Consider the following 25,751-nt stretch of genomic DNA (forward strand, 5'->3'; position numbering starts at 1 on the left):
AAGTGAATTGTGTTATAGGTATATGGCAACATTATTGTTAATATTATTGGACATAACTGGATGTTCTTTACAATATAGTCATTAATTGAATGTCTCAGAGTAAGGTTGTATACACTTTCAGTATTTTGTCATGTTATTGTACTGCTAATTGATAATGGATACCACCTGTGGAAATGCACAAAAAGTGTGACGTTAGCTGAACAAACCTCTGTGATACTACGATACAAAGACAAATTGCTTCACAATGTGGTGTTGAGGTGGGTACTGTAAATTCAGTTTTGAAGAGATGCCAAAAAGCTGGGTCCTTTTCATCACTGAAGGTGGGTAACTGTGGTTGTAAGTGTGAATCTACACCATAAAGAACACTGTTCACTCATTAGGAAGAGTAAAATAAACCCCAGGCTCTCAGCCGTTGACCTAAACTGAGATTTAAGTCAGAGTAGGTGAAATGTTCACGTTATAAACAGTTCGCTTGCAGACTGTTGAAGGCAGGAAGAAGAGTACATAATCCAGCAAAGAAGGAGCTTTTGATGGACATAATGCACAAAAAGCAATTGATACTGTGTAAGATTGGAAGAAAGTCCTATTTTCAGATGAAAGCCATTTCGAATCTTTTTGCCAGCACATTCCATATGTGCATAAGAAACATCAGAGAAAACGTCACCGGTCCATATTCAATAAACACGTAAACATCCTCTAAAAGTTTTCTTCTGGGGATGTTTTATCTACAAGTTCCTGTTAAGGGTGTGGTGAAACATGACCAACACTCAGAAATCCTTTGGAGGAGAGTGGTACCCGACTCATAAAAATTCCCTCCAGATGATTTTAGTGTTTTTCAGCAAAATATTGTACTTTGTCACAGGTACAAAATAGAGAATGAATTCATTGTACAAAGACATTCAAGTGTTCCCTTAGCCCAGCAGCTTGCCCGATTTTAATTTCATAGAAAATTTATGAGCCATTTATAAGAAGAGAATGGTGTATTCTTCTTCAGATTAATTTGCATCTACTGCAGATCGGTATTAAGATCAAAACTGCTTGTAGGTGAGCAAAATCTAGTGGTTTAGGAATTAGGATATTTTATTCATAAGCTGGTGGTTGTGGACATAAAACTAGACAAAAGAAATGCAAGGATTAATTGGTGGAATTTTGGTAGAAGTGTATTTATTACAAGTAGGTAAAGACAAAGAATGGCATTCACTCCCTGGATGTTGTTTGAATGAGGAGGCTTGGATGTTGGATCCATGTAATTAGGAAGTATGTGATGAAAGTGTCTGGAAAAGTAAAAGAATGATATTGTATAAAGTAAAAGAGAATTAGGCTAGGAGATGATGGTTAGACACATTATTCACAATTTTTCATTTTTCCTCTTGTAAGAAACGTGTGTTCAAACTATACTGGGTGGGCCACTTGCCCATTGCAATCTAGTTTTATGCAGTCTGCCATGTTTACTACAATTCTGAAATACATTGGTCCCTCTCCTTAAACCAGAGTAATATATTGAGATGTATGATTATGGGCTAGAAGACTGCAGGAATCATGAGCACCACTTTTAATTCATTATAGATACGTCGAATGAATCCGTAAAACAAGCACAGAAATGAAGAACATGTACCTTATAACAGGAGGTGCACCCACAGACCAGGAACAGGTATTGTATAGGTTGGGAACTGCCTGCAACATCTCAAGCCATGCAATAGCTCACTTGGCAGGTACACGATTGAAGATGTGGTAGTGGACAGAGCTCAAAGGTGCAGAGGCTTGAATTCCATACAAGTTTTTTTTTTTTTTTTTTTTAACCGCCAATTGCCTGGAATGTGGTAAGGTTGCATACATAATCGATTCCACAGAATAATTTGTTTATTTAGCCCTGAAAAGGGCCGTTGGTATCATGGCATATGGTATGAAACTGGGTTGTAAGAGGGTTAGAAACATGACAGGATTTCAGTTACCTACGTTGTTCAGTGCGGCACCTGCTCGAACTGCTTCCCTCCTTGGTCAATGCAGAGCTGCGTGCAATGTTGTAAGAACCGTCTGGCATGTTGCAACATCTCCATGATGAGCTGTCTGAGGTGACCAGGATTGGCCAGCTCCTGTGCATACACCAGTTCTGAGTGACATGAAATGGTGCCAAAAATCAACTGTTATTTGGAAGGGTATATTGGTCCTTTCCCATGCTCATTTTTCATACACACTCATTGCGAAACAGTGCCATGAAAACGGGTTAATATTCAGGGTGAGTACTGCGAAAGCTATCAATGCCCATTATACTCAGCAGGACCCTTTAGTGAAAGACTCCCACAAAAACCACCAGGAAGAGGGCTCCAAAGAAAGTGTCACTTTTAAAGCTTTAGCGGATGTGCCAATTGGCACGCCAAGAAAATCTACTGGCCCAACATGATCGTTGACAACATGCAAGATTGAAAAACATGAAAGTGAATGTCAGATACTTCCAGGAATCCATTATGACACCTATCTTAACAGCCAGATATATCACAGTTGTACAGAGTGGACTCCAACCAGATGCAGATCCATATGGACAACGCCTCTGCTTATGCGTCTAGAAAAATCTCTGTATTTTTATTAGAAATGGAACAGCAATTAGGAATCTGTGTGATTCCATTTCAAGACATTGTCAGTGCAATGGATTTCTGTGTATTTGGAGTGTTGAAAAGACATCTCCAACATCGCTGTACGTGCACTCTGGATGGTTTATGAAGTTTGCAGGGTGGAATGGGACAGAATTCCCATGTCTGTACTCCACTAGAATTTAGTTCAAAGGGAACTTGCTGCCACTCATCTCCAATAGATGTGCATTGCTGCTGCATTTACAAAAACAAACCCATCAACAATGAATACACAATAACTAGTCTTAAATAATCCTATTTTCATATGATTAAAGGTCACCTTTGGTCTCATGATCACTTTTAATAATGGACATACGAAAGCAGCAATTCAAATGTTGCCAGAAATTATATCAGAAAGTTTACTAAATTATGAATTCTTTTTCCACGTTGTTATTTTCCTCCTTGCACAGTTTTCTTTACCCTTGCTACTGCTGACAAAAGATTAATACATTTGACTCATAGTTTTCCCAAATGAATTTTACTTCTGGAAGTTGACTGCTATAGTTTTCTTTTCTTATTTGTTCTTTATTGGTTTTGTGGTAACAAATACAGAAAAGGATTATTTGTTCCAGTTTGCTAGCTGATAAGAAAGTGACCATGGCTGAAGTAGAGAACTCTTTTGGAGGAAACATTTGTCGCTGTACAGGATATCGTCCCATCCTGTACGCTTTCAAGTCTCTGGCTTCAGATGCACCACCTGACCTTCGTTGCAAATGTCTGGATATAGAAGTAAGTGTCTCAAGCATTAGTCTTATTTTAAGGAATAAACTTGGTATGCATAAGTTAGTATCTGCAATGAGAATATGTTAGTTCTTAGCCATTTTACCTAACGTGTCTTTGTCATGCCACAAGCAAATTATGTGACGATATTGTTTCTTGAACCCAGATCTCTGATCCTCATCAAAAAAAGTTATCTACATCATCAATGTCCCTTCTCCAGCTCCTTCTTCTTCCTGACCTTTTCCCAATTATTTGGGGTCGGCACTTGATATGGGTGTGGCCTAGTTTTATGTTTGGATACCCTTCCTGACATCGACTCTATGTGGAGGAATGTATTCACTGTTGTGTATTTCTATGGTGACTGGTAATGTGGTGTGCATATGAAGAGAAGTGTATTGAGACAAAAACAAAATAAACCAAGCCCCAAATCAGAGGAATTAACCATACACAGTTAAAATCCTCAGCTCGGCCAGGAATTGAACCCAGGACCCTTTGAACTGAAGGCCAGTACACTGATCATTCAGCCAAGAAGCTGGATTTAATGGCATCTTTTCATCTTCCTCAATTCAACCACAGTTTCTGCTTCTCAACTCTGTTTCAATGCAGATTTCTTTTTGTTATACTGTTCTTGACAGTGCAACCTTAGTCTGGGACTACCTCTTGTCCTTCTTCCTTCAATTTTATCCTCCATCACCTGCTTTAGAATCCTTCCCTCTTTATCCTTTTAACATTTCCAAACCATCTCAATTTATTTCAATCCATTCTGCCTGAAGGAAACTATTGTTAAGAAAAAGATAAAAGATCAGTATGGGAAAAGGGAACAACAAAAGAAGAAACAGGCAAAAGAAGTTTGAGGAAAAGTATTCTTATGTTTCTCTATTTAACTTGATATGTCACTTGTTGGTTCCTTATCATTACTGGTACTTGTTTATCACAGAAAAGATAATAGGATTAATGCAATGACAGGGTAGTATGGGAAGAGGGAGCAATTAGAACACAAGATGAGGGCAAACTTGTAACACAAAAAAGGACAAGGGCAATCCCCACATCTTCCTTATCAATCCCAATTACTCTGCATCTTCAGCCCCCGATACGCTTGATTGTGTTTTTCACCTTCATGAGGAGGGTGGGCATAAACACTCATTGAGGGACCATCTTTATAAATCTTCAGTCTCAATGAGGGAATTGTAAGTAGGAAGAAAGCTGGGTAAAGATAGGATAAGGGCAGAGACAAAATTGATACAGAATACAGGTGTTAAAAGACCATGAATACAGGACAAACACAGGTTGATATAAATAATGGAATCGAGTCATATAGAGAAAGGTAGGAACAATGACTTAAAGATGCTAATATCAGATAAATTCCTTTTCTCCTTTTGTGTTTGTCCTGCGTTCCATCATTATCTTTCTGTCTCTTTATTTTTTCCTGTGTTTATCTAGCTTTGCCCTTATCCTACACTTCCCACATCAAGACTGAAGCTCTGACAATATTATATTATATTATATTATATTATATTATATTATATTATATTATATTATATTATATTATACTAGCAAGATACCCGTGCTTCGCTACGGTATTATACTGAAATTTATAATTGAATGCTTATTGTTTTAGATATATAATCCGCCGAAATTCGCGATCTGACTCGTTTTCTGCGAGAATCCACCAAAATTCCCGATCTGACTCGTTTTCTATTAGATTACGGCACGTTTCCTCAATCTTCCTTTCCAGCAATCGATTTCGTACTTCCCGGTCTAGGCTCAGTTATTCCTCCCGGTTAGGTGGGTCCGTAAATCTTTGCCATCTTTTCCTATAATCATTTTAATATGTATAAATTCCTTCAGGAGATCCGGCGTGGTGTCATATTGGGTGCTTTGGCGGCACTGAACCCGCGGCCGGACTGCATTCTTAGTCATTACCCGTCCAGGAGCCGTTTCCAGCGCGGTCCGCACATTTGACGACGGTCCGGAACATTATTATTATTATTATTATTATTATTATTATTATTATTATTATTATTATTACTATTACTATTATGTGTTGCTGGAATGGGTGATGACAGGGAAAACCGGAGTATCCAGAGAAAAACCTGTCCCGCCTCCATTTTTACCAGCACGAATGTCACATGGAGTGACCGGGATTTGAACCACGGAACCCAGCTGTGAGAGGCCGGCGCGCTGCCGCCTGAGCAACGGAGGATACTTATAAGTGCATTAAGAACAGTAAAATCAATTGGTCTCACCTCCTTCTACACCCCACCGCCGTTAAGTTTATTTACCGCCACCCCCGCCCCCCCCAAAAAAAATTAAAAGAAGGCTTGTTTCTTTATGTTTAAAGGAGATTCCAAACACCAATGTTCACGTCTATTGCCTTCAGTTTTGAGATATAAGTATCCCCATAAAAATTATTTATTTTTTTCACTTCATTTCACACTAATCTCCCCCCTCCCCAAGTGAATTTTCCCGCAAAAAATACATGTTTCTTTAATAGTAAAAGATCTTCTAAATACCAATTATCACGAGTCTAACTTCTTCAGTTTTTGATTTATGTGTCCCCATGAAAGGAATTCAACTCCTTTACACTCCCACCCTCCAAGATGGTTTCCCCACCGAAACGCGTTTATCTTTGTTTTTAAAGGAGACCTAAATACGAATTTTTCACGTCTGTAACAACTTTAGTTTTTATTAGATGTATGCATTCTCATACAATTAAGTCAATTAAATTTTCAATTCTTTCACCCCCCCCCCCCTTCATTGGATTTTCCGAGAATACGTCTTTCTTTACTTTTAAAGCAGATTGCAAATATCAAATTTCACGTCTGTAACATCTTCATTCTTGAGATATCAGTAGCCTAATTAAAAGAATTCAACACCATTTTCAGTCACTTTTACCCACCCCCCCCACCACCCAAGTGGTATTTCCGAAAACTAAAAATACACGATTCGTTATGTATAATAGAGATAAAAAATACCATTTTTCACTTCTGTAACATGTTAAGTTTTTTTAGATATACTGTAAAAATTCTCATTTTAAAATTTCACCCCTTTTGAGTTCCCCTTAAGAGGAGTTTCCAAAAACAAATCACCTATGTTTCTTTACATTTACAGGAGATTCCAAACACCCACTTTTTACGTCTTTAACATTTTACGTTTCCAAGATATTCTGTAGATATAGCCTTTCAAAAAATTCACCCCAATTTGTCACTCCTGTTTAACCGCCATTAATTGGATTTTCCAAAAACTAAAAAATACGTGTTTCTTTATTTTTAAAGGAGGTCCCATATACAAATTATCAGTTCTGTAATATCTTCAGGTTCTGAAATATAAGTATCCTCATTAAAGGCATTCAACCCATTTTTCACCCTTTTATACCCCTCCTAATAGGACTTACAGGAAACAAAAAAATATGTGTTCCTTTATTTTTAGAGGAGATTCTAACTACCAATTTTTACATCTGTAAATTTTAAAGTTTTAAGATGTAGACACACTCATTTTAAAAAATTCACCCCCCCTTTTCACCCCCCAATATTTGAATTTTCCAAAAACGAAAAAATATGTGTTTCTTTACTTTTAAAGTAGATCCCAAATACCAATTTTCAGGTCTGTAATATCTTCAGGTTCTGAAATATAAGTAGCCTCATTAAAGGCATTCAAATCATTATTCACCCTTTTACACCCTTCCTATTGGGATTTTCTGAAAACAAAAGAATATGTGTTTCTTTATTTTTAAAGGAGATTCTAAATACCAATTTTTATATCAATACACTTTAAAAGTTTTGAGATATAGATACACTCATTTTAAAAAATAACCCCCTTTTCACCCCCCCATTAATTGGATTTTCCAAAAACAAAAAAATGCGTGTTTCTTTATTTTTAAAAGAGATCCCAAACACCAATTTTCAGGTCTGTAATATCTTCAGGTTCTGAGATATAAGTAGCCTCATTAAAGGCATTCAACCCCTTTTTCACCCGTTTCACGATTCCTATTGCGATTTTCCGAAAACGAAAAAATGTGTGTTTCTTTATTTTTAATGAAGATTCTAAATACCAATTTTTACAACTGCAAACTTTAAAAGTTTGGAGATATAGATTCACTCATTTTTAAAATTCACCCCCTTTTCACCCTCCCATTAATTGGATTTTCCAAAAACAAAAAAATACGTATTTCTTTATTTTTAAAAGAGATCAAAAGTACCAATTTTCAGGTCTGTAATATCTTCAGTTTCTCAGATATAAACACCGGTATCCTGATTAGGCATTCAAACCCTTTTTCACCCTTTTTCACCCCTCCTATTGGGATTGTCTGAAAACAAAAAAATACGTGTTTCCTTATTTTTAAAGAAGATTCTAAATACCAATTTTCACATCTCTAAACTTTTAAAGTTTTGAGATATAAACACACTCATTTTAAAATTTCACCCCCCTTTTCACCTCCTTAGCGATGGAATATCCAAAAATCCTCTCTTAGCGAGCACCTACATCTTAATATGAATATATCCCCAAAATTTCATTTCTTTATGTCCAGTTGTTTTGGCTCGGCGATGATGAATCAGTCAGTCAGTCAGTCAGGACAAGCTACTTTATATATTATATTATATTATATTATATTATATTATATTATATTATATTATATTATATTATATTATATTATATTATATTATATTATATTATATTATTAACTTTATTACCACATTGGACCATGTGAGTCTTTCATATACACATTTTCTTTGAAGGTTGTACTGTTTAATTCTTCTTAACTGCCCAGTACTTCTTCATTCATTCTGATCGCAGTGTTCTTAATTTGTCTGAAATCTCTACAGGCCTTCTGTGCATCATTTCAGTTGAAAATTTGTGATTCTTAAGAAGGGTGGTAATTTTAATCTTGTTCTCTGCATCAATTCCAATAATAATAATAATAATAATAATAATAATAATAATAATAATAATAATAATAATAATAATAATAATAATAATAATAATAATAATAATAATAATAATAATAATAATAATAATAATAATAATGGTGTGTAGCCTTTAGAGTGGACTGGTGCAGGTCTTTTGATTTGACTCCCGTAGGCAACCTGCACGTCGTGCTGAGGATGAAGTGATGATGAAGATGATACACACTCAGTCCCCGTATCAGGGGAATTAACTAATTATGATTAAAATTCCCAACCCTGCCAGAAATTGAACCCAGAACCCCTCTGACCAAAGGCCAGCATGCAAACCATTTAGCCATGGAGCTGGACATTGGGATTGATAAACAGAGTGTATACCTATTTGAAGACGGTAGTTTATGAAGATGTGGAGATTGCCCTTATCATTTTTTGTGTTTTCATGTTTGTCCTTGTCTCCTTTTTTTATTGCTCCCTCCACTGATGCAGACCTGTCATTGTGTTTATCCTATTATGTGTTCCTCTTCATGTACCTATCATTCTATATATGCTTTAATATTGAGTAAGAGTGCAAACTGTATTTTAAAGAAAGTTTGTATCTTCAGGACCTATGCAGTGTTCCATGCAATAAGGAGTGTGTCTGGCAGCCTCACGAGGAAAGCGTTGTGCAGATAAAGAAGTCACAAGCTACTTGGAATAAGCCCAAAACAATAGATGAAATATTTACAATAATGAGCCAGATGCCACCTGGGCCCTATATGCTGGTTGGGGGAAACACTGCCCATGGTGAGTTATAATCATATTGGAAGTTTCTGCTGTTATGGAATTATTACCTGGGAGCCTTCATGGCTGAGGTGTTCAGTGCACCAGCCTCTCACCGCTTGGTTCCATGGTTCAAATCCCAATCACTCCATGTGAGATTTGTGCTGGACAAAGCGCAGGCAGGCCAGGCTTTCCTCCAGTTTTCTTATTTGTATTATATACTTTTTATTTCTGACTAGCAGTTACCCGCGGCTTCACTTGTATGAATTTCATAATTTGTTAAAAGTAATTGTTCCTCGGTACTGTACTAAGACATTATCTGAAATCCCTAAAGTATAAAATGTCACCGAAAAATGGAATTTCATTTACCCCAGAAAGTCTTTGTAAACCACGTTTGTAGTATTGCCTTTTGAGGCTAAGATGACCATGGGACATAGAACCGTACATGTGAAAAACAGTCTTCTCTCAAGTCAGAAAAATGTCTTTATTTTTAAAAGCGATTCCAAATACCTATTTCCACATCTGTAACATCTTCAGATATAAATATCCCCATAAAAGGAATTCAACCCCTTTACCAGTTCTTCCCCCACCACCAGAGTGGATTTTCCAAAGACAAAAAAATACATGTTTCTTTATTTATTTATTTATTTATTTTTTTTTTTTTTTTTTTGCTAGTTGTTTTACGGCGCACCGACACAGATAGGTCTTACAAGTAACAACTCTCATTATTGTTCCGTATTGAAGATGACGTTAGGCATAGATATCAAGGATAATTAAATAAAAAAACACCTATTCAATACTTTCCACGTTTAATGTGGTTATTATCTACATGATTTTATGTAGACTCATTTGGTCAGGTACATGTTTCACCCATTATTTTGGGCATCTTCAGCCTGTAAACAACCTTTAGGTCAAGGTTTGGGACCTTTTTAACTAATATAAACATACTAATATATACACTATATACAACATATACATTATATACAATATATACGAACATAAGTCAATACAGTAAAGTTTTTTGGTCCTAATCTATTTAATATGGAAAATGTCCAAAACTAAAATGGATCTTCTTTTCGGTGAAGAGGATTGCAAATCGGGGTTTATGTGACCCCTATATCATATTAAGTACTTGACGTATCGTGTCTGGTGACAGGATGTGTCGTCAACAATAAGAGGAGATTTGAACTGATTGTAGGTTGGTCAAGATTGAAAATATAAATTTAAATTGAATGTGTTTTAACTTGGCAGTTCTGGTTAACTTAAAATGTTCAAAACTAAAAATAAAATGAAACGGATCTTCTTTTTTCTTCTTGAGAAGGGGTGATATTAAAACTGGAGCTTGTTTGACCCACGATTTTCATTTTCATGTTCTTGACGTAACTAATATTTAAATGTGTTGTCGTGTACAAGTGGAGATTCAAAAGTCGATTGTTGTAGGTAGACTGGTCAAAAACGTTGTGAATGAAACTGTTAGCGTCTTGACTTTGGGTCTCATGTAACGTCAAGGAATTGACAAGAGTACAATATTTAGCTGTTTCATAGTTTTAGGCTGCTGCTTAATTGGGAAGAGACATCCTAGACACTTGATACAGTCTTGTGTGAAAATTGTTCCCGTTGATGTGTTGCTTGGTCTTTGGGAGGGATCTTAAGAATATCTGTAATGAAGTAGAAAATAATTTTGAATTAATTTTTTTTTTTTTTTTTTTCTTTTTTTTTTTGAGCACGCGTTGTGATAAAATGTATTAAATTAACACCTCTTAACTGTAAAGTGACTTACTTGTTCAGTTAATACTAGATGGATCTGTCTGTTCCGGCAGCGCCTGTCTTGTCACCATTTCTACTCCTGGTGTTGTAATGGTGCGGTAATGGAGGGGCGGGGCATGGAGGGAGAGTGGGGGTAGGCTGGTCTATGGGCGTGTGTGCTGTTGCTGGAGGGGAGTTTCTAGAAGCAATATGGGCGGGTTTAACTTTTGGCATGATGGATGAAGCATTTGAGTGTGGAGATTTAAATAATTGAGGGATTTTGTTTTGATCTGAATTCACGTTATTAATTAATCTAGGTGTTAATTCGTACAAAGGATTTTTAATTTCATTGACGTCGTTGAGATTTTTATTTTTATTGTAGGTTTGGTCTAAAAAGATGTGTAGGTTTTCCAGTTCATTCATTAATTTCCCTTTACCTATGCTTCTAATGATGGTAAGATCTTTCTCTATGGATGTAAAGTGGTGGCCCGTTTCTCTCATATGTTGGCTCATCGCTGAGTACTTATTGTGTTTTTGAGCGTTATAATGTTCCAGATATCTCGTGTTAAAGCTGCGGCCAGTCTGTCCGATATAAGAAAAACCACATTGTGTACATGTTAGTTTATATATGCCGGACCTTGAATAATGGTTGCTATTGTGATTGACCTTGTTGTGGTTAAAAAACATGTTTCGATTAGTGTTAACTGTCCTGAAGGCTATATTGATATTGTGCTTCTTTAAAGTATTTGCGATCTGATGGACGGCTGGGTTGTTATATGTAAATGTGGCGAAACTGGTTTTTTTAGGTTTTTCTGGGATGAGGTTAGTGGACAATTTAATTTTGATTTTGTTAATCAAACGGTTGACCATATCTATTTTAAACCCGTTCAGTTGAGCAAGATTCCTTATGTACTTCAGTTTTTGACCAGTCTACCTACAACAATCGACTTTTGAATCTCCACTTGTACACGACAACACATTTAAATATTAGTTACGTCAAGAACATGAAAATGAAAATCGTGGGTCAAACAAGCTCCAGTTTTAATATCACCCCTTCTCAAGAAGAAAAAAGAAGATCCGTTTCATTTTATTTTTAGTTTTGAACATTTTAAGTTAACCAGAACTGCCAAGTTAAAACACATTCAATTTAAATTTATATTTTCAATCTTGACCAACCTACAATCAGTTCAAATCTCCTCTTATTGTTGACGACACATCCTGTCACCAGACACGATACGTCAAGTACTTAATATGATATAGGGGTCACATAAACCCCGATTTGCAATCCTCTTCACCGAAAAGAAGATCCATTTTAGTTTTGGACATTTTCCATATTAAATAGATTAGGACCAAAAAACTTTACTGTATTGACTTATGTTTGTATATATTGTATATAATGTATATGTTGTATATAGTGTATATATTAGTATGTTTATATTAGTTAAAAAGGTCCCAAACCTTGACCTAAAGGTTGTTTACAGGCTGAAGATGCCCAAAATAATGGGTGAAACATGTACCTGACCAAATGAGTCTACATAAAATCATGTAGATAATAACCACATTAAACGTGGAAAGTATTGAATAGGTGTTTTTTTATTTAATTATCCTTGATATCTATGCCTAACAGATAGGTCTTACGGCAACGATGGGACAGGAAAGGGCTAGGAGTGGGAAGGAAGCGGCCGTGGCCTTAATTAAGGTACAGCCCCAGCATTTGCCTGGTGTGAAAATGGGAAACCACGGAAAAACATTTTCAGGGCTGCCGACAGTGGGGTTCGAACCTACTATCTCCCGAATACTGGATACTGGCCGCACTTAAGCGACTGCAGCTATCGAGCTCGGTCTTTATTTTTAAAGGAGATTCCAAGTACTAATTTTCACATCTGTAACATCTTCAGTTTTTGAGATATAAGTATCTTCATTTAAAAAATCAACTTTTTTTCACATTTTTCACCCCCGTAGAGTGCCTTTTCCGAAAACAAAAAAATGCATGTTGCTGTATTTTAAAGGACTCTCCAAATACCAAGTTTCACGCCTTAACATGTTAAGTTTTTGACATATACTGCAGATATACTGGTACTCATTTTAAAAATTAATCTGCTTTTGAAATTCTGTTCACCCCCTTAAATGGATTCTCCAAAAACAAAATAAAGTGCTTTTTTTTTTTTTGCTATTTGCTTTACGTTGCACCGACACAGATAGGTCTTACGGCGACGATGGGATAGGAAAGGCCTCGGAATTGGAAGGAAGCGGCCGTGGCCTTAATTAAGGTACAGCCCCGGCATTTGCCTGGTGTGGAAATGGGAAACTATGGAAAACCATCTTCAAGGCTGCCGACAGTGGGGCTCGAACCCACTATCTCCCGATTACTGGATACTGGCTGCACTTAAGCGACTGCAGCTATCGAGCTCGGTGTGTTTATTTTTAAAGGAGGTTCCAAACACCAATTTTCATGTCTGTAACATCTTTCATTTAGATGTAAGTATCCTCATACAAATAATTCAACTAATTTTTTCAATTCTTTCAACCCCCTTGAGTGGATTTTCCAAAAACAAAAGAATGCATGTTTCTTTATTTTTAATGGAGATTCCAAATACCAATTTTTCACACCTGCAACATCTTTAGTTTTTTAGATATAAGTATCCTCATACAAAGAATTGAACAAATTTTTTAAAGCTTTCGCCCCCCTTAAGTGGATTTTCCAAAACAAAGACATACTTATTTATTTTTAAAGGAGATTCCAAATACCAATTTTCACTGCTGTAACATCTTAATTCATTGAGATATCACTATCCTAATAAAAAGAATTCAACCCCCTTTTCAGTCCTTTTTATGCCCCCCCCTCCCTCAAGTTTTTTCTGAAACAAAAAAATAAAATTTCTTTATTTTTAAAAGATATTACAAATACCATTTTTCACATCCGTAACATGTTAAGTTTATGAGATGTTCGGTAGATATTCTCATTTTAAAACTTCACCCCCTTTTTCAATTCTCCTTAAGTGGATTTACCAAAAATAAACTATCTATGTTTCTTTACTTTTACAGGAGATTCCAAATACCAGTTTTCACGTCTTTAACAGTTTACATTTCTGAGGTATACTGTAAATATAGTCTTTTTTTTTAATTCACCTCCTTTGTCACTCCTGTTCACCCCCCCCCCCCCCACCCCCATTAATTGGATTTTCCAAAAACAAAATATATATGTTTCTTTATTTTTAAAGGAGATTCTAAATACCAGTTTTCATAGCTATAACGTCTTCATTTTTTTTAAGATACAAGTATCCTCAAAAAAGATATTCAACCCCTTTTCCACCTCCCTTAAGGGGATTTCCCAAAAACAAAAACAAAACATGTGTTTCTTTGTTTTTAAAGGAGATTCTAAATACCAATTTTTATGTCTGTAAACTTTTAAGTTTCTGAGATACAGATATGCTCATTTAAACAATTCAGCCCCCTTTTTCCCACCTTAGCGACAGAATATCCAAAAATCCTCCCTTAGTGAACACCTACACTCTAATATAAATGTATCCCCAAACCTTCATTTCTTTATGTCGAGTAGTTTTAACTCAGTCAGGACATATCTATCTATATATATATAAAGTAGCTTGTCCTGACTGACTGATTCATCATCGCCGAGCCAAAACTACTGGACATAAAGAAATGAAATTTTGGAGATATATTCATATTAAGATGTAGGTGCTCGCTAAGAGAGGATTTTTGGATATTCCGTCGCTAAGGGGGTGAAAAGGGGGGGTGAAATTTTAAAATTAGTGTGTCTATATCTCAAAACTTTAAAAGTTTACAGATGTGAAAATTTGTATTTAGAATCTCCTTTAAAAATAAGGAAACACGTATTTTTTTGTTTTCAGAAAATCCCAATAGGAGGGGTGAAAAGGGGTGAAAATGTGGAAAATGGGTTGAATGCCCTTAATCAGTATACCAGTACTTATATCTCAGAAACTGAAGATATTACAGAGCTGAAAATTGGTACTTTTGATCTCTTTTAAAAATAAAGAAACACGTATTTTTTTGTTTTTGGAAAATCCAATTAATGGGGGGGTGAAAAGGGGGTGATTTTTTAAAATGAGTGTATCTATATCTCAAAACTGTTACAGTTTATAGATGTAAAAATTGGTATTTAGAATCTCCTTTAAAAATAAAGAAACACGTATTTTTTTGTTTTCGGAAAATCGCAATAGGAGGGGTGAAAAGGGGTGAAAAAGTGGTTGAATGCCTTTGATGAGGCTACATATATTTCAGAAACTGAAGATATTACAGACCTGAAAATTGGTGTTTGGGATCTCCTTTAAAAATAAAGAAACACGTATTTTTTTGTTTTTGGAAAATCCAATTAAATGGGGGGGTGAAAAGGGGGTGATTTTTTAAAATGAGTGTATCCAAATCTCAAAACTGTTACAGTTTATAGATGTAAAAATTGGTATTTAGAATCTCCTTTAAAAATAAAGAAACACGCATTCTTTTGTTTTCGGAAAATCCCAGTAGGAAGGGTGTAAAAGGGTGAATAATGGGTTGAATGCCTTTAATGAGGCTACTTATATTTCAGAACCTGAAGATATTACAGACCTGAAAATTGGTATTTGGGATCTACTTTAAATGTAAAGAAACATGTATTTTTTCGTTTTTGGAAAATCCAAATATTGAGGGGTGAAAAGGGGGGTGAATTTTTTAAAATGAATGTGTCTACATCTTAAAACTTTAAAATTTACAGATGTAAAAATTGGTAGTTAGAATCTCCTCTAAAAATAAAGGAACACGTATTTTTTGTTTCCTGTAAATCCCAATAGGAGCGGTGTAAAAGGGTAAAAAATGGGTTGAATGCCTTTAATGAGGATACATATATCTCAGAAACGGAAGATATTACAGAACTGAAAATTTGTATATGGGATCTCCTTTAAAAATAAAGAAACACGTATTTTTTTAGTTTTTGGAAAATCCTATTAATGGCGGTTAAACAGAAGTGACAAATTGGGGTGAATTTTTTGAAAGATTATCTTGGAAACGTAAAATGTTAGAGACGTAAAAAGTGGGTGTTTGGAATCTCCTGTAAATGTAAAGGAACATAGGTGATTTGTTTTTGGAAACTCCACTTAAGGGGAACCCAAAAGGGGTGAAATTTTAAAATGAGAATTTTTACAGTATATCTAAAAAACTTAACATGTTACAGAAGTGAAAAATGGTATTTTTATCTCTATTAAACATAAAGAAACGTGTATTTTTAATTTTCGGAAATACCACTTGGGTGGAGGGGGGTGAAAGTGACTGAAAATGGTGTTGAATTCTTTTAATTAGGCTACTGATATCTTAAAAATGAAGATGTTACAGACGTGAAATTTGATATTTGCAATCTGCTTTAAAAGTAAAGAAACACGTATTCTCGGAAAATCCAATGAAGCGGGGGGAGGGGGGTGAAAGAATTGAAAAATTAATTGACTTTAATGGTATGAGAATATATACATCTAATAAAAACTAAAGTTGTTACAGACGTGAAAATTCGTATTTGGATCTCCTTTAAAAACAAAGAAAAACGCGTTTTGGGGGGGAAAGCATCTTGGGGGGCGGGAGTGTAAAGGAGTTGAATTCCTTTCATGAGGACACATAAATCTAAAAGTGAAGAAGTTAGAGTCGTGATAATTGGTATTTAGAAGATCCTTCACTATTAAAGAAACAAGTATTATTTGCGGGGAAATTCACTTATGGGGGGGGGGGGAGTAGTTTGAAATGAAGTGACAAAAGTAAATTATATTTATGGGGATACTTATATCTCAAAACTGAAGGTAATAGACGTGAACATTGGTGTTTGGAATCTCCCTTAAACATAAAGAAACACGCCTTCTTTTAATTTTTTTTTTTTGGGGGGGGTTGGCAGTAAAAACTGACGGCGGTGGGGTGTAAAAGGAGGTGAGGCCAATTGATTTTACTGTTCTTAATGTACTTATACGGATCCTCCGTTGCTCAGGCGGCAGCGCGCCGGCTTCTCACAGCTGGGTTCCGTGGTTCAAATCCCGGTCACTCCATGTGACATTCGTGCTGGACAAAACGGAGGCGGGACAGGTTTTTCTCCGGATACTCCGGTTTTCCCTGTCATCATTCATCCGAGCAACACATAATAGTAATAATAATAAGAATAAGAATAACATTAATAATAATAATAATAATAATAATAATAATGTTCCGGACCGTCGTCAAATATGCGGACCGCGCTGGAAACGGCTCCTGGACGGGTAATGACTAAGAATGAAGTCCGGCCGCGGGTTCATTGCCGCCAAGGCGCCCAATATGACACTACGCCGGATCTCCTGAAGGATTTTATCCAGATTAAAAATGATTATAGGAAAATACGGTATGGCAAAGATTTACGGACCCAACTGACCGGGAAGAATGCCTGAGCCTAGCCCGGGAAGTACGAAATCGATTGCTGGAAAGGAAGATAGAAAATTGGGAGGAAACGTGCCGTAATCTAATAGAAAACGAGTCAGATCGGGAATTTTGGTGGATTCTCGCTGAAAACGTGTCAAATCGCGAATTTCGGCGGATTATATATCTAAAACAATAAGCATTCAATTATAAATTTCAGTATAATACCGTAGCGAAGCACGGGTATCTTGCTAGTATATATATAAAATAACTTGTCCTGACTGACTGATTCATCATCGCCGAGCCAAAACTACTGGACATAAAGAGATGAAATTTTGGGGATATATTCATATTAAGACGTAGGTGCTCGCTAAGAGAGGATTTTGGGATATTCCTTCGCTAAGGGGGTGAAAACGGGGGTGAAATTTTAAAATTAGTTGCTCTATATCTCAAAACTTTAAAAGTTTACAGATGTAAAAATTGGTATTTAGAATCGTCTTTAAAAATAAGGAAACACGTATTTTTTTGTTTTCATAAAATCCCAATAGGAGGGGTGAAAAAGGGTGAAAATGGGGAAAATGGGTTGAATGCCTTTAATCAGGATACCGGTACCTATATCTCAGAAACTGAAGATATTACAGACCTGAAAATTGGTACGTTTGATCTCTTTTAAAAATAAAGAAACACGTATTTTTTTGTTTTTGGAAAATCCAATTAATGGGAGGGTGAAAAGGGGGTGAATTTTTAAAATGAGTGAATCTATATCTCCAAACTTTTAAAGTTTGCAGCTGTAAAAATTGGTATTTAGAACCTTCCTTAAAAATAAAGGAACACGTATTTTTTTGTTTTCAGAAAATCGCAATAGGAGGGATGAAAAAGGGTGAAAATGTGGGGAAATGGGTTGAATGCCTTTAATCAGGATACCGGTACTTATATCTCAGAAACTGAAGATGTTACAGACCTGAAACTTGGTACTTTTGATCTCTATTAAAAATAAAGAAACACGTATTTTTTTGTTTTTGGAAAATCCAATTAATGGGAGGGTGAAAAGGGGGCGAATTTTTAAAATGAGTGAATTTATATCTCCAAACTTTTAAAGTTTGCAGATGTAAAAATTGATATTTAGAATCTTCATTAAGAATAAAGAAACACGTATTTTTTGGTTTTTTGAAAATCGCAATAGGAATCGTAAAAATGGGTGAAAAAGGGGTTGAATGCCTTTAATGAGGCTACTTATATCTCAGAACCTGAAGATATTACAGACCTGAAAATTGATGTTTGGGATCTCTTTAAAAAATAAAGAATCACGTATTTTTTTGTTTTTCGAAAATCCAATTAATGGGGGGGGTGAAAAGGGGGTGATTTTTTAAAATGAGTGTATCTATATCTCAAAACTTTTAAAGTGTATGGATGTAAAAATTGGTATTTAGAATCTCCTTTAAAAATAAAGAAACGCGTAATCTTTTGTTCTCGGAAAATCCCAATAGGAAGGGTGTAAAAGGGTGAATAATGGGTTGAATGCCTTTAATGAGGCTTCTTATATTTCAGAACCTGAAGATATTACAGACCTGAAAATTGGTATGTGGTATCTACTTTAAAAGTAAAGAAACACGTATTTTTTCGTTTTTTGAAGATATAAATATTGGGGGTTGAAAGTGGGGGGTGAATTTTTAGAAATGAGTGTGTTTACATCTTAAAACTTAAAAATTTACAGATGTAAAAATTGGTAGTTAGAATCTCCTCTAAAAATAAAGGAACACGTATTTTTTTGTTTCCTGTAAATCCCAATAGGAGGGGTGTAAAAGGGTGAAAAATGGGTTGAATGCCTTTAATGAGGATACTTATATTTCAGAACCTGAAGATATTACAGAACCGAAAATTTGTATATGGGACCTCCTTTAAAAATAAAGAAACACGTATTTTTTAGTTTTTGGAAATCCAATTAATGGCGGTTAAACAGGAGTGACAAATTGGGTGAATTTTTTGAAAGACTATATCTACAGAATATCTTGGAAACGTAAAATGTTACAGACGTAAAAAGTGGGTGTTTGGAATCTCCTGTAAATGTAAAGAAACATAGGTGATTTGTTTTTGGAAATCCACCTAAGGGGAACTCAAAAGTGGTGAAATTTTAAAATGAGAATTTTTACAGTATATCTAAAAAAACTTAACATGTTACAGAAGTGAAAAATGGTATTTTTTATCTCTATTAAACATAACGAACCGTGTATTTTTATTTTTCGGAAATACCACTTGGGTGGTGGGGGGTGGGTAAGAGTGACTGAAAATGGTGTTGAATTCTTTTAATTAGGCTACTGATATCTCAAAAATGAAGATGTTACAGACGTGAAATTCGATATTTGCAATCTGCTTTAAAAGTAAAGAAACACGTATTCTCGCAAAATCCAATGAGGGGGGGGGGGGTGAAAGTATTGAAAATTTAATTGACTTAATTGTATGAGAATGCAAACATCTAATAAAAACTAAAGTTGTTACAGACGTGAAAATTCGTATTTAGATCTCCTTTAAAAACAAAGAAAAACGCGTTTCGGTGGGGAAACCATCTTGGAGGGTGGGAGTGTAAAGGAGTTGAATTCCTTTCATGACGACACATAAATCAAAAGCTGAAGAAGTTAGAGTCGTGATAATTGGTATTTAGAAGATCTTTTACTATTAAAGAAGCAAGTATTTTTTGCGTGAAAATTCACTTACGGGTGGGGGGGAGTAGTGTGAGATGAAGTGAAAAAAATAAATTATTTTTATGGGGATACTTATATCTCAAAACTGACGGCAATAGACGTGAACATTGGTGTTTGGAATCTCCTTTAAACATAAAGAAACAAGCCTTCTTTTAATTTTTTTTTTTTGGGGGGGGGGTTGCCGGTAAATAAACTTAACGGCGGTGGGGTGTAGAAGGAGGTGAACCCATTGATTTTACTGTTCTTAATGTACTTATAAGTATCCTCCTTTGCTAAGGCGGCAGCGCGCGGGCCTCTCTCACAGCTGGGTTCCGTGGTTCAAATCCCGGTCACTCCATGTGACATTCGTGCTGGAAAAAACGGAGGTGGGACAGGTTTTTCTCCGGATACTCCGGTTTTCCCTGTCATCAGCCTTTCCAGCAACACATAATAGTAATAATAATAATAATAATAATAATAATAATAATAATAATGTTCCGGACCGTCGTCAAATGTGCGGATCGCGCTGGAAACGGCTCCTGGACGGGTAATGACTAAGAATGCAGTCCGGCCGCGGGTTCAGTGCCGCCAAAGCACCCAATATGACACCACGCCGGATCTCCTGAAGGATTTTATACATATTAAAATGATTATAGGAAAAGATGGCAAAGATTTACGGAGCCAACTGACCGGGAGGAATACCTGAGCCTAGCCCGGGAAGTACGAAATCGATTGCTGGAAAGGAAGATTGAAAAATGGGAGGAAACGTGCCGTAATCTAATAGAAAACGAGTCAGATCGGGAATTTTGGTGGATTCTCACAGAAAACGAGTCAGATCGCGAATTTCGGCGGATTATATATCTAAAACAATAAGCATTCAATTATAAATTTCAGTACAATACCGTAGCGAAGCACGGGTATCTTGCTAGTAATCTATATATATATAAAGTAGCTTGTCCTGACTGACTGATTCATCATCGCCGAGCCAAAACTACTGGACATAAAGAAATGAAATTTTGGAGATATATTCATATTAAGATGTAGGTGCTCGCTAAGAGAGGATTTTTGGATATTCCGTCGCTAAGGGGGTGAAAAGGGGGGGTGAAATTTTAAAATTAGTGTGTCTATATCTCAAAACTTTAAAAGTTTACAGATGTGAAAATTTGTATTTAGAATCTCCTTTAAAAATAAGGAAACACGTATTTTTTTGTTTTCAGAAAATCCCAATAGGAGGGGTGAAAAGGGGTGAAAATGTGGAAAATGGGTTGAATGCCCTTAATCAGTATACCAGTACTTATATCTCAGAAACTGAAGATATTACAGAGCTGAAAATTGGTACTTTTGATCTCTTTTAAAAATAAAGAAACACGTATTTTTTTGTTTTTGGAAAATCCAATTAATGGGGGGGTGAAAAGGGGGTGATTTTTTAAAATGAGTGTATCTATATCTCAAAACTGTTACAGTTTATAGATGTAAAAATTGGTATTTAGAATCTCCTTTAAAAATAAAGAAACACGTATTTTTTTGTTTTCGGAAAATCGCAATAGGAGGGGTGAAAAGGGGTGAAAAAGTGGTTGAATGCCTTTGATGAGGCTACATATATTTCAGAAACTGAAGATATTACAGACCTGAAAATTGGTGTTTGGGATCTCCTTTAAAAATAAAGAAACACGTATTTTTTTGTTTTTGGAAAATCCAATTAAATGGGGGGGTGAAAAGGGGGTGATTTTTTAAAATGAGTGTATCCAAATCTCAAAACTGTTACAGTTTATAGATGTAAAAATTGGTATTTAGAATCTCCTTTAAAAATAAAGAAACACGCATTCTTTTGTTTTCGGAAAATCCCAGTAGGAAGGGTGTAAAAGGGTGAATAATGGGTTGAATGCCTTTAATGAGGCTACTTATATTTCAGAACCTGAAGATATTACAGACCTGAAAATTGGTATTTGGGATCTACTTTAAATGTAAAGAAACATGTATTTTTTCGTTTTTGGAAAATCCAAATATTGAGGGGTGAAAAGGGGGGTGAATTTTTTAAAATGAATGTGTCTACATCTTAAAACTTTAAAATTTACAGATGTAAAAATTGGTAGTTAGAATCTCCTCTAAAAATAAAGGAACACGTATTTTTTGTTTCCTGTAAATCCCAATAGGAGCGGTGTAAAAGGGTAAAAAATGGGTTGAATGCCTTTAATGAGGATACATATATCTCAGAAACGGAAGATATTACAGAACTGAAAATTTGTATATGGGATCTCCTTTAAAAATAAAGAAACACGTATTTTTTTAGTTTTTGGAAAATCCTATTAATGGCGGTTAAACAGAAGTGACAAATTGGGGTGAATTTTTTGAAAGATTATCTTGGAAACGTAAAATGTTAGAGACGTAAAAAGTGGGTGTTTGGAATCTCCTGTAAATGTAAAGGAACATAGGTGATTTGTTTTTGGAAACTCCACTTAAGGGGAACCCAAAAGGGGTGAAATTTTAAAATGAGAATTTTTACAGTATATCTAAAAAACTTAACATGTTACAGAAGTGAAAAATGGTATTTTTATCTCTATTAAACATAAAGAAACGTGTATTTTTAATTTTCGGAAATACCACTTGGGTGGAGGGGGGTGAAAGTGACTGAAAATGGTGTTGAATTCTTTTAATTAGGCTACTGATATCTTAAAAATGAAGATGTTACAGACGTGAAATTTGATATTTGCAATCTGCTTTAAAAGTAAAGAAACACGTATTCTCGGAAAATCCAATGAAGCGGGGGGAGGGGGGTGAAAGAATTGAAAAATTAATTGACTTTAATGGTATGAGAATATATACATCTAATAAAAACTAAAGTTGTTACAGACGTGAAAATTCGTATTTGGATCTCCTTTAAAAACAAAGAAAAACGCGTTTTGGGGGGGAAAGCATCTTGGGGGGCGGGAGTGTAAAGGAGTTGAATTCCTTTCATGAGGACACATAAATCTAAAAGTGAAGAAGTTAGAGTCGTGATAATTGGTATTTAGAAGATCCTTCACTATTAAAGAAACAAGTATTATTTGCGGGGAAATTCACTTATGGGGGGGGGGGGAGTAGTTTGAAATGAAGTGACAAAAGTAAATTATATTTATGGGGATACTTATATCTCAAAACTGAAGGTAATAGACGTGAACATTGGTGTTTGGAATCTCCCTTAAACATAAAGAAACACGCCTTCTTTTAATTTTTTTTTTTTGGGGGGGGTTGGCAGTAAAAACTGACGGCGGTGGGGTGTAAAAGGAGGTGAGGCCAATTGATTTTACTGTTCTTAATGTACTTATACGGATCCTCCGTTGCTCAGGCGGCAGCGCGCCGGCTTCTCACAGCTGGGTTCCGTGGTTCAAATCCCGGTCACTCCATGTGACATTCGTGCTGGACAAAACGGAGGCGGGACAGGTTTTTCTCCGGATACTCCGGTTTTCCCTGTCATCATTCATCCGAGCAACACATAATAGTAATAATAATAAGAATAAGAATAACATTAATAATAATAATAATAATAATAATAATAATGTTCCGGACCGTCGTCAAATATGCGGACCGCGCTGGAAACGGCTCCTGGACGGGTAATGACTAAGAATGAAGTCCGGCCGCGGGTTCATTGCCGCCAAGGCGCCCAATATGACACTACGCCGGATCTCCTGAAGGATTTTATCCAGATTAAAAATGATTATAGGAAAATACGGTATGGCAAAGATTTACGGACCCAACTGACCGGGAAGAATGCCTGAGCCTAGCCCGGGAAGTACGAAATCGATTGCTGGAAAGGAAGATAGAAAATTGGGAGGAAACGTGCCGTAATCTAATAGAAAACGAGTCAGATCGGGAATTTTGGTGGATTCTCGCTGAAAACGTGTCAAATCGCGAATTTCGGCGGATTATATATCTAAAACAATAAGCATTCAATTATAAATTTCAGTATAATACCGTAGCGAAGCACGGGTATCTTGCTAGTCTATATCTATATATATATAAAATAACTTGTCCTGACTGACTGATTCATCATCGCCGAGCCAAAACTACTGGACATAAAGAGATGAAATTTTGGGGATATATTCATATTAAGACGTAGGTGCTCGCTAAGAGAGGATTTTGGGATATTCCTTCGCTAAGGGGGTGAAAACGGGGGTGAAATTTTAAAATTAGTTGCTCTATATCTCAAAACTTTAAAAGTTTACAGATGTAAAAATTGGTATTTAGAATCGTCTTTAAAAATAAGGAAACACGTATTTTTTTGTTTTCATAAAATCCCAATAGGAGGGGTGAAAAAGGGTGAAAATGGGGAAAATGGGTTGAATGCCTTTAATCAGGATACCGGTACCTATATCTCAGAAACTGAAGATATTACAGACCTGAAAATTGGTACGTTTGATCTCTTTTAAAAATAAAGAAACACGTATTTTTTTGTTTTTGGAAAATCCAATTAATGGGAGGGTGAAAAGGGGGTGAATTTTTAAAATGAGTGAATCTATATCTCCAAACTTTTAAAGTTTGCAGCTGTAAAAATTGGTATTTAGAACCTTCCTTAAAAATAAAGGAACACGTATTTTTTTGTTTTCAGAAAATCGCAATAGGAGGGATGAAAAAGGGTGAAAATGTGGGGAAATGGGTTGAATGCCTTTAATCAGGATACCGGTACTTATATCTCAGAAACTGAAGATGTTACAGACCTGAAACTTGGTACTTTTGATCTCTATTAAAAATAAAGAAACACGTATTTTTTTGTTTTTGGAAAATCCAATTAATGGGAGGGTGAAAAGGGGGCGAATTTTTAAAATGAGTGAATTTATATCTCCAAACTTTTAAAGTTTGCAGATGTAAAAATTGATATTTAGAATCTTCATTAAGAATAAAGAAACACGTATTTTTTGGTTTTTTGAAAATCGCAATAGGAATCGTAAAAATGGGTGAAAAAGGGGTTGAATGCCTTTAATGAGGCTACTTATATCTCAGAACCTGAAGATATTACAGACCTGAAAATTGATGTTTGGGATCTCTTTAAAAAATAAAGAATCACGTATTTTTTTGTTTTTCGAAAATCCAATTAATGGGGGGGGTGAAAAGGGGGTGATTTTTTAAAATGAGTGTATCTATATCTCAAAACTTTTAAAGTGTATGGATGTAAAAATTGGTATTTAGAATCTCCTTTAAAAATAAAGAAACGCGTAATCTTTTGTTCTCGGAAAATCCCAATAGGAAGGGTGTAAAAGGGTGAATAATGGGTTGAATGCCTTTAATGAGGCTTCTTATATTTCAGAACCTGAAGATATTACAGACCTGAAAATTGGTATGTGGTATCTACTTTAAAAGTAAAGAAACACGTATTTTTTCGTTTTTTGAAGATATAAATATTGGGGGTTGAAAGTGGGGGGTGAATTTTTAGAAATGAGTGTGTTTACATCTTAAAACTTAAAAATTTACAGATGTAAAAATTGGTAGTTAGAATCTCCTCTAAAAATAAAGGAACACGTATTTTTTTGTTTCCTGTAAATCCCAATAGGAGGGGTGTAAAAGGGTGAAAAATGGGTTGAATGCCTTTAATGAGGATACTTATATTTCAGAACCTGAAGATATTACAGAACCGAAAATTTGTATATGGGACCTCCTTTAAAAATAAAGAAACACGTATTTTTTAGTTTTTGGAAATCCAATTAATGGCGGTTAAACAGGAGTGACAAATTGGGTGAATTTTTTGAAAGACTATATCTACAGAATATCTTGGAAACGTAAAATGTTACAGACGTAAAAAGTGGGTGTTTGGAATCTCCTGTAAATGTAAAGAAACATAGGTGATTTGTTTTTGGAAATCCACCTAAGGGGAACTCAAAAGTGGTGAAATTTTAAAATGAGAATTTTTACAGTATATCTAAAAAAACTTAACATGTTACAGAAGTGAAAAATGGTATTTTTTATCTCTATTA

The 25,751-nt window shown here is 35.4% G+C and overlaps 1 protein-coding gene across 2 annotated transcripts in view; it reads left to right on the forward strand.

Annotated features, from left to right (window-relative positions):
- LOC136877471 (uncharacterized) overlaps window positions 1–25,751 on the forward strand; it is a 169,427-nt gene that overhangs the window by 34,947 nt on the left and 108,729 nt on the right. Inside the window, exons 5-6 of one of the 2 annotated variants that reach the window (XM_067151530.2) lie at window positions 3,200–3,356; window positions 8,851–9,031. In XM_067151530.2, the coding sequence (XP_067007631.2) occupies window positions 3,200–3,356; window positions 8,851–9,031 (338 nt within the window). The remainder of the gene's footprint in view (window positions 1–3,199; window positions 3,357–8,850; window positions 9,032–25,751) is intronic. The other variant, XM_067151532.2, reaches the window with a different exon arrangement.

The sequence above is a fragment of the Anabrus simplex genome, chromosome 7, assembly GCF_040414725.1.
Source record: "Anabrus simplex isolate iqAnaSimp1 chromosome 7, ASM4041472v1, whole genome shotgun sequence".
In the NCBI taxonomy this organism is placed as follows: domain Eukaryota; kingdom Metazoa; phylum Arthropoda; class Insecta; order Orthoptera; family Tettigoniidae; genus Anabrus; species Anabrus simplex.